General features: G+C 34.0%; 1 protein-coding gene across 1 annotated transcript in view; it reads right to left on the bottom strand.

The window, feature by feature from the left end:
* PPFIA2 (PTPRF interacting protein alpha 2) overlaps positions 1-9367 on the bottom strand; it is a 482044-nt gene that overhangs the window by 61195 nt on the left and 411482 nt on the right. Inside the window, exon 22 of the mRNA XM_012814158.1 lies at positions 7670-7763. Within this exon, the coding sequence (XP_012669612.1) occupies positions 7670-7763 (94 nt within the window). The remainder of the gene's footprint in view (positions 1-7669; positions 7764-9367) is intronic.

Genomic DNA, 9367 nt, shown 5'->3' with positions numbered 1-9367 from the left:
TAGGAGCTTCTATTAAATTATATATATACACACAGACACATAAAAATATATATTATAAATACACTTGTGTATAGTATATATATCATATATATGTACAACAAATATATGTGTATAGTATATATCATATATTTTATGATACATATAATATCAGCCAATATCAGCCATATATATATATGAGAGATGTAAGACAATTAAGTTTCAAAGTCACCCTAGAAAATGTTCTACATACCTCTTTGCTAAATACCTCTATGGTCATCTTCAAAGTACTCCCATGTGCCATGTGGTGGTCATAGGGATATTCAGCAATGAAGTGTGTAGCTCTTTTTCTAGAATGAGTTTAATTGTGAGTCCTCAGAAATGAATATATAGTCCCCCAGGTACACAAGTAATCAGTAAGTATAGTACTGAAATTGGCTGCAAGATTATATAAATGCTCCTATTAAATTTCACCTTAGATACGGATGCCTCTGTAAAGGTCTTCCTTAAGCAAAATTTTGTATCTAAAAATTTACCCAAGCCTTCTGGCTTCGTATTTTGACCAAATCTGAAGTCCTTGTTTAAATCAGCTGTGACGAGGCTGGGTATGCCAACTTCTGTTTGACTCAGTCATCATCAATTCACTTGGTCAAGCCCCTGTGGTCATTTGTCTTTAGCCTAGAGAATATCTTTTAATAAGAATATTGGGGTGTTCTTAGGGTTGTGGCACTTTGCTCATTCTCTTCAATGACTAGTAACTTAGAGAAGTGATCCTGAGCTGTGAAACACTTAAGTGTAAACATTTGTTTTCATGTCTTTGAAGAATTTTGAAGAACAGAACTCCATAATTCAAGTATCAATAGTTAAAAACATAATTCTTGGGACACGGAAGATACTAAGCAAATGAATCAGAAGTGATCATTTTCATGTTCCATTAATCCAGGATTGACTTCAATCAAAACAAATGACACAATTATATTCATCAAAGGAGGTATTCTCCTGTTATATGCAACTGCTTTCAGTTTAGTTTCCACTTAGTAATTCTTATTTTACTCTTTTCAGGTCAAAAATATTTATTCTGGGTAGAAATTATAGATACAACAGTATTTCTCTTTTACTTTGTGATGAGTTAACATTGCACTTTTGGGTCAAACAGGGCAATTAACAAAATAGCAACCCTAATCCTTTCTTCTCTTTCCTCCAAATAAATCAAATACATCTAAATATATATTAAAATAAGGCATTTGGGTTTTTTAAGCTTTATTTTCCTTATTAAATTATAGTGCATGTGGATATTATCATTATTGGATGTTATCATTCTTTAGTTTTGAGGAATTCTTACAATTTTCCTTGAGTGAAGCTAGGCAGGGCTGCACTTGATTGTTGGCAAAGCAACAATAATTTTGTTTTAGTGCTTCTGGGACCTCATGTAGAGACTTGGTACACATTTTCCCAAGGAAATATTCAGAGCTTTGGAGTTAGGTTCTAAAACATTGTACTTTATTATACCTCTTGTGTTAGTTTCTTGGACATGTTTCCTGGTAAATCTGTCTGAAGTAAATGAATTTTTGCTTAGAACAAATTGATCCAAGTTGTTCTCTGTTTCACATAAGGCCCATCAGTTGATTTTACTGAAGAATTTCAATTTTGGACTGGGATGAAGGAGAGTATACATGTTCTTGGCAACACTCTGAAGATTTCTTTCATGATTGTTTATTGTTAAAATTGTTTCTGGAAGCTCTAAGATGCTCTAATACTCTACAAGTGGCTCCTTTTTGCTTTACCTAACCAGAGACAGTTCCCAGAGCATGCCTACAAAATAGAGTTTTGTGGGAAATCACAGACATTTCCTTTCAATGTATATAGGACACTTACACAAGAAAATGTAGTCAGAGATCCTAACACACTGCAAATTAATTTTGGAAATAAAACTCATGTATAAGTCTAACTTGTCATATGCACTTAATAAGTATGTAGTAAATGAGATAATGTTTGTGATACATTAAAATATGAATGCTTTTCATGACCTTTATTTTTCTTAGAGATATGCACACTCTGAACCTTCCAAATGCTGAAAGATTAAAAGTGTAGAGTCTCAAGACCCATTAAAGATTATGCATTGAAGGAAACTGTTAGGATTGTGATGGGAATAAATTAAATCTATAGAGCTTCACTTATATGTCTTTGATGTTTGAACAGGAAGATTTATCAGTAGTGATTAACTGTGACTGCCATGCCCCAAGGATAAAACTGCTTCTCTGGAGAGGACGCTGCCGATAGCTGAGTTGGGATGTTAATTTAATTGTAATGATATTGAAAAATTAATTTAAATATGTAATTCATGTTCATTTGGCGGGAAATTCTATCATTATAATAACATATTACCAATATAGTGACTAAAAATGGAAAAGGATAAATTAGTGTGTTAATACTTTTGTATGATGCCTCTCAATTTAATTTACAAGATACATTAGATTTCAGCATGCACATGCACTTTACTAAAAAAAATTATACAGTGTTAAAAAGTCAGAAGAAAAACATTAGCAGATAAAAAATAAGCTAGAGAGTTCATCATTTATATTTCTGGAGGTAGGTCACCATTCAGTGGATATTGTGTCAGTATTTTTTTTTTTAATTTTAATTTTTATTTATTTTTTATTTTGTCAGTTTTGATTTTGATGTGTTCACTGCCTATTCAGGACTTTCTTGAGAGTTACACAGATGAATTGCTACAGAAATTGCCTTGTTTTGAATTCTGGAAGTCTCGACAAAATTAAACTTCTTGGAATCAAAGTGGAGTCTGGAATTGTGAATCCTTGGGGGCAGCACATATTAGAAGTTTATTCTAACAAGCCTTCAGACTGAAAATACAAAGTAAGATGAAACATGACAAATTAGTATAGACTCATACTACGGCATTTCTGAACCCCAAGGCTAAAGCAAAATCATCTTAGATCTTTCTGAAATACAGAGAAAAAATAAATTTTACATGTAGTATACATAAGGGTACCAGTCACTTGATGTAACTAGGGGCAAGAAGAGAAGTAACTTCAAAGTTCTGAGGGAAAATCATTTATAACCATTAATTCTACTCTTTAGGAATTTATCGACTAATTTTACTTTTAAGAGATATTTTCTGGTCTTTAATAACTCAGTGAATTTGCCACTTACCCTATCATCACATTTCTAGAGTTATGAAAAAGTGGCAACTAAGAATATTCCAGACGGAAAAAGAGTTAAGGAATATGATGAGAAATTAATAAAAATACTATTAACATTGATGCTTCAAAAACTCTTCTTCAGACGAGAATTCTAATGATATAAAATTTTATTTCTTTTCTTGTGAATTCATAGTTCTTAATTCCATAGTAACATTCATCAAATTGTAAAACACATTGTAAATGTATTTTTCATGTGATGTGGGGTTTATCCCTATGCACCTTGAAAACCTGTGACTACCTAGCTCATTCTGATTCAGGTAAATTTAACTATTTGTGGGTTTTTGTTTTATTCTGGTTTTGCCACATAACTAAGCCCCGTTTTACCAGCTTTATTGGCATAGAGGCTGACATTTTGATTTCTGGTTGTTTGACTCCTTTGTCAACAAATAGATTCTGAACTTAGACAAGGAGGAAAGTTTCTATTTACTGGGCCCTAAGTATAGATTCTAAGTAAAATTTGGAGAGTTGCCCACATTTGAAAATGGAAGTTTTTGTTGACCAGCCCATGTAGGATTTTGGTCTTGCAGTAACTCTTATTATTCCATGCAGGATGGATAGATAGGAAAAGACAGAAAGATAGATAGATATAGATGATAGAGATATAGATATATAGATATACAATAGTTATGTGGTTGGCTTTAAAAGGCTATCCTAAAACCAGTAGGTTTTAGCTTAAAGCTTGGAGGAGAGAGCTAAAAATGAGAAATAAGTTCTTAAAGATAAGAACAGTTATAACAGGCATGAAAGAAGAGAGTGAAATTCTCAGGTCTCGTTGCTCTTAACGTGACTATTAGAAAACAGGGAAGATGTTTATTGTCGTTAAATAAGAAAAGGTGCCTGGAATCCATTGAAATCAAGCAAGAGATGCTAGATGAAGTCTGAGAGAGTCACAGCACCCCCAGACGGAGCCCACCGTGAAAAAACTACGAAGAAATTCAATCATGTGGAAACTAAATGTTGAGAATAAGTGACTCAGCTCTCAAAAATTAGGGGAGCTACACCAGGAGGGCACAGAACAGCTGCTCAAATCCAGCTGACCAAGGCAATGAATGGGAAGCATTCAGACAATTACTAGGTGAGATTCAGTTTGACACGATTACCTTAGAGCATATATTAGCTGTGCTCTGTATAGACTTGCTGAAGAAATTGGTGGAATTGATGCTTTAGAGGAAAGTAGAGCAGAGATGGGGTGTAGTGAAAGAAAACCAGGTAGAATAAGAACAGATTGACTTTAGGCCTCAGTTAGGTGTTGCTCTAGCAAAAGAATGACATCTCTGTGTTAAAATTCAGGAAGGTAAAGATTGGAAAGATTTTGTTGACTATTGAGGGCTTGAGCAGATCAAGTATAGTTGGTTTCCTATTTATCTTCATGAGACAATGGTTAAGAAATACAAGGAAAAGATTTGACTGCACCAGGAAGCCAAGAAAAAGTAGAATTAAGGTAGAGGCACAGATCTTACAAGTTGTTCCAAGCTGCCTGATTATAAATATACCTCACATTAGACCTTTGGGACTGCCAACATCATAATCTATGATGTTTGCAAGAATTTGTAACTTCTCAAATGAACCGCTCTGAACATAACTCCCCCATAAGGCTTTTTTCGAATGTGCCATAAATGAACTTTTCTAGAGATTTCTCCCAATTAATTTTAAAAATCATAGAATGTTAATGCTAAATTGCCGCTATATTGGCAAAACTGCAAATAACATTTCTTCTTGATCTTCTTATTCCCGCAGAGACTAATGAATCTCTGGTATGAACTTTGAGATAGTGCACTTAAATCTAAGCACTATGTCCTGAAAACATCATTTTGCTTGGTCAATGGATAAAAATGTAGAAACACCTGACAGAAAATCACAGTGATTACAATTTTTCACGGACAACCTATGATATTCAATATTTTGGAAGAGGTTCCTCCATTCTTAGTTTTTGCTTTTTTAAAGGAAACGCACTTGAATTTTTTCATATTGAAAGAAGACTGCTAACCATGAAATTTGAACATAGAGGACGGTAATTCTCTAAAGTACACTAAAGAGTATGTGACGTCTTTGAAAAGAAATTTTAAAACATTTGAGACAATTCAGAAACAAGCTGACAATTTTTAAAAATAATTAGCAATAACATAAAATTTGACAGAAATAAGTTGGGAAACCATACAAACTAAAAGTAATCTATCTTGTCTATCTAATAAAACTCATGCATGAAGACACTTCACTTTCTCGTGAGAGTGTCAAGGGAGGCCTGAAAACATGTTAGCAATTACTCATAAAAGTCTCATGAACACTGGTTGCATATTTATGCTCATAGGGTTCTCCCTATGGGATAACTAATAATATTAGAAACGCTTTTGTACTTTCATTAGTTAACTTAGATTTGCTCTGTTTATCCGTTTGAACTCAAATACTATTATTCCACAGAAAACAATTGTTCTGGGAAATGCTAGTCATTATTGTCTTAGAAGATGTTCTTAATATTCTTTTTAGTATTAAAGATAAGTTGTCCACTTAATACATTTTACAATTATCTTTTACCAAAACACTGCAAATTAAAACACAAAGTCAAGCGTGGTAAGACTTGAGTAATAAATACAGAATTAAAATCTGTTTATCACTAAGAGGGTACTTAGAAATAATCCTTTAAAATTAAATCACTCCATTAGTGCATGAAGTTAGTAATAGTTAATTTTTAAATATAGTATTTTAAATCATTATATAATTGGAATGTTTAAATTTAGTAGCTATTGAAAGTATATTTAACTTGGTCCTATAAGTAACCCATTGTACTGCCTCAGTTACCAACCTTATATGCACTTATGAAAGGTGGCCAGATTGCTATTCTTTGTAAATATTTCTTTTCCTTTTTTTTTTTTTTTTTGAGACAGAGCCTCAAGCTGTCCCCCTGGGTAGAGTGCCATGGCATTACAGCTCACAGCAACCTCCAACTCCTGGGCTCAAGCGAGTCTCCTGCCTCCGCCTCCCAAGTAGCTGGGACCACAGGTGCCCGCCACAATGCCCGGCTATTTTTTGGTTGCAGCTGTCATTGCTGTTTGGCAGGTCTGGGTTGGATTCGAACCCACCACCTTAGGTGTATGTGGCTGGTGCCTTAGCTGGTTGAGCTATAGGCGTCGAGCCTGTAAATATTTCTTATAGGAGATATGAAAATTAAGTTTTAAGGGAAATAAATCATGTCCATTGGCCAGGTTGGGTTTTGATTATTCATATTTCTTTAGAGTTGAAAAAGACTAAACAAAATTTTAAAAACATGTATCAAAGAAGAGTATTTTTAGAATTTTTTTCAATAGAGTCACAAAATTGAATGCAAAATTCCTGATAGAACAAACAAACTTAAGATACTTGAAACAGATTATAATAACATTTAAATATATTTCTGAGTGACTGGTAACTAAAGAAAAATATTTGTTGTTGAATATGACAGAATTTAATTGTATTCAAGAGAAGATATCCTCAAGGTCATTTTTTTAGACAGTATTTCTACTGCATTTGGATATAGATCTAATTTTTATAACCAGCAAATGAATGACCAGGTAGGTTAGTGAGCTGTCCTGCAACAAGATATTTATTTCCTCATTATTAGTAACCACTGGCAAAGCAAGCGAGAAAGCAAAATTGATTACATTGTATACTAGAAACACAAGAGCCTGTCTGTTACAAAACGATGACTGGAACCAGGACTATTTTTTCATAGGAAAGAAGGAAAACGTGAATAGCATGAACACTAAGTAATACGTATTTGAAAGGGACGATAAGGAATAACCAGCCAATAAATTCTGGAAAAAACAAAGTATTTTGCTTTAAAGAACATGTTCTAAAGGTGCTATTTTGTCAATGAAAATGTTACTATGTATTTTTAAAATATGCTATTTATGGACCTGCTTGCTTTCCGACAGCTGCTGAGACTCAAAATTTGCCAATTTTGCAAGTCACTTAAATGTTCTGTATTATATGTGAATGAGAGGATACACTCTCAGTTTCCTGACAGATGCAAACAATCTGCTGGGAGTCTAAAATAAGCCTGTGTTCAGTCAGTCAGGGAAATGTCTCTCCTTTACTCCACTTTAAAGAGCAGACACTTGAAATCATCACGAGAGGAAACCCAAGGTTAGATGTGTACTCCGTCATTAATTGATTTCACTTCAATTTGACTTTAACCTCAAATAGGGGTTTGCATGATTTTTCATGCTACATTGAAGCATTTTAAATATTCTTGAGCTTTTAAATAAGTGTTTAGGTCACTTAGAAGAAATTTTTTATTTCTACGACAGGCTGAAAACACTTTCAAACTCGGTATAACCAGGAAACCTGAGCATTGAGTCGTTTTCGGTAGCACCAGGCAGACACTGGCCTCGGCCTAGCTGTTTGGTCTCCATCTACTCTCTTTGTAATTCCCTACAAACAACCATAAGGAATAAATACGAGTTAGGAAAAGAGGGAAATACAATCTCCAAACCTACTTTTTCTTCAGTCTTCTGTCCTTTTCAGCTTGAGTTCCGAGTTTTCCCAGCCCCAGGGACTCCTGAGCTGCAGCTTCACTCTCCATGTAGCCTCCTAGGAAGAGGGAACCATTCAGACGGGGCTGCAGAAGTTATGTCCGTTCTGAGAGCAGTTGCTTACAATTTGGAGCAAGGGTTTGGTATCAGGTTTTCTTTTAATGTTGTTATGTTTCTAACCCAACATCCATCAGATGGTACAGTCCACGCACAAACAGACGAAGAGAGAATGAAAAGATAAAGGACCTGCTGGGATACCATTCAGCTGCCTCTAGTGCAATGTGATAAGTGTGGCCTGAGCTTTAATACACTCAGATATACAATTCCCCAGCCTCACATTCTACTTTCCTGTTTATCTTATGGAAAAAATAAGAGCAAATATCTATGTAGCATCTGAGATTTATTTTTTCGACATTTGAAAAATTGGTGATAAGTCATCCATAACGAGATAATAATTACCCATTGAGCAGAAACTCAGGTGCGGGCTGTCTAATCCGAAAGGAGAGAATGGAGAGAATCCTGTGCAAAATAGCTTTTACCTAACAAGTTCCAAATTACTTGGTGTAGGGTCATTATCAACGGTTTGGGAACATAGACTATGTATACCTTATATACACTTGGACAAGTGTGAGCCACAGCTAATACATTTCACAATGCTATGATTTCATTCAGAATTCTTAGACACATACTTAATGCATAAATTACCTATTGTAATTAAAAAAAATAAGGACTTAATCCTGTGCTCTGATTTCTCTTTGGTATTTTCTAGGTGTAAAAAACAAAGTCAAGCTAATTGAAAAATGATAACTATTTTTAATTGGGTTAAAATATATATGTGTTTCTATATCTGGATATCTGTATACTGATACTTAGATAGATAGATAGATAGATACAATGAAAGGAATTTACACTCCAGTTAAGCTCAGGATTAGATAGGAAGATTTAAGCAAATGTGAACTTCTAAAGACTACAGAAAACATTTCACCAGTGTACCAGTAAATAAGACTACTGGAGACAGCTTTCCTCATCTCTCGCTGTAGCAGACATTTTCTTACTTAACACCTGTAGGACTTGACTAAGGTATGGTTTCTCTTTAGCAGACTCAAATATTTTACCAAAGCATTAGAGGCAAATTTCAATGTCACTGTTTTTCATAATTTATTTTATCAAATAATTAACAAACCTGGGTACTATTAATGCTTGACCATTATACAAATAAGTTAATCTTGCATTCCTCAAGCCCTGTTACTGAACTGGATAATTGGGCCAAAGACCCTTTTAATTGAAAACACATTGATTGCTGTCTAGATCTGATCAAGGATGTGGAGTTCAAGGATCAAAACTTTCTTATTCATTATGTACATATTGAATTAGCATAGGTATTTAGAGAATTTTCTTCCAATGAGATATTTTTCACTGTAGGTATTATTAGAAAAGCCCTCCACGGTTGATTTAAGTACCTGGGGACACACTTTTACTTTATTTTATTTTTTTATTAAATCATAACTGTGTATACACTTTTAAATGTGAAATTTTCTATTATGGGCAGTGAGGGAACATCTTCATTTTATTTCTCTCGTCTGTATAATTGCATTACTGTATATCCGCAAATTATTATTCACACTCCACAAATAACAATAAAAATGTTCTCTTGATATAAAA

The sequence above is a fragment of the Otolemur garnettii genome, unplaced genomic scaffold (assembly GCF_000181295.1).
Source record: "Otolemur garnettii isolate 467f Iridium unplaced genomic scaffold, OtoGar3 scaffold00007, whole genome shotgun sequence".
Lineage (NCBI taxonomy): Eukaryota > Metazoa > Chordata > Mammalia > Primates > Galagidae > Otolemur > Otolemur garnettii.
The sequence above is the reverse complement of the archived record's forward strand: the minus strand, read 5'-3'. Positions and strand labels throughout refer to the sequence as shown.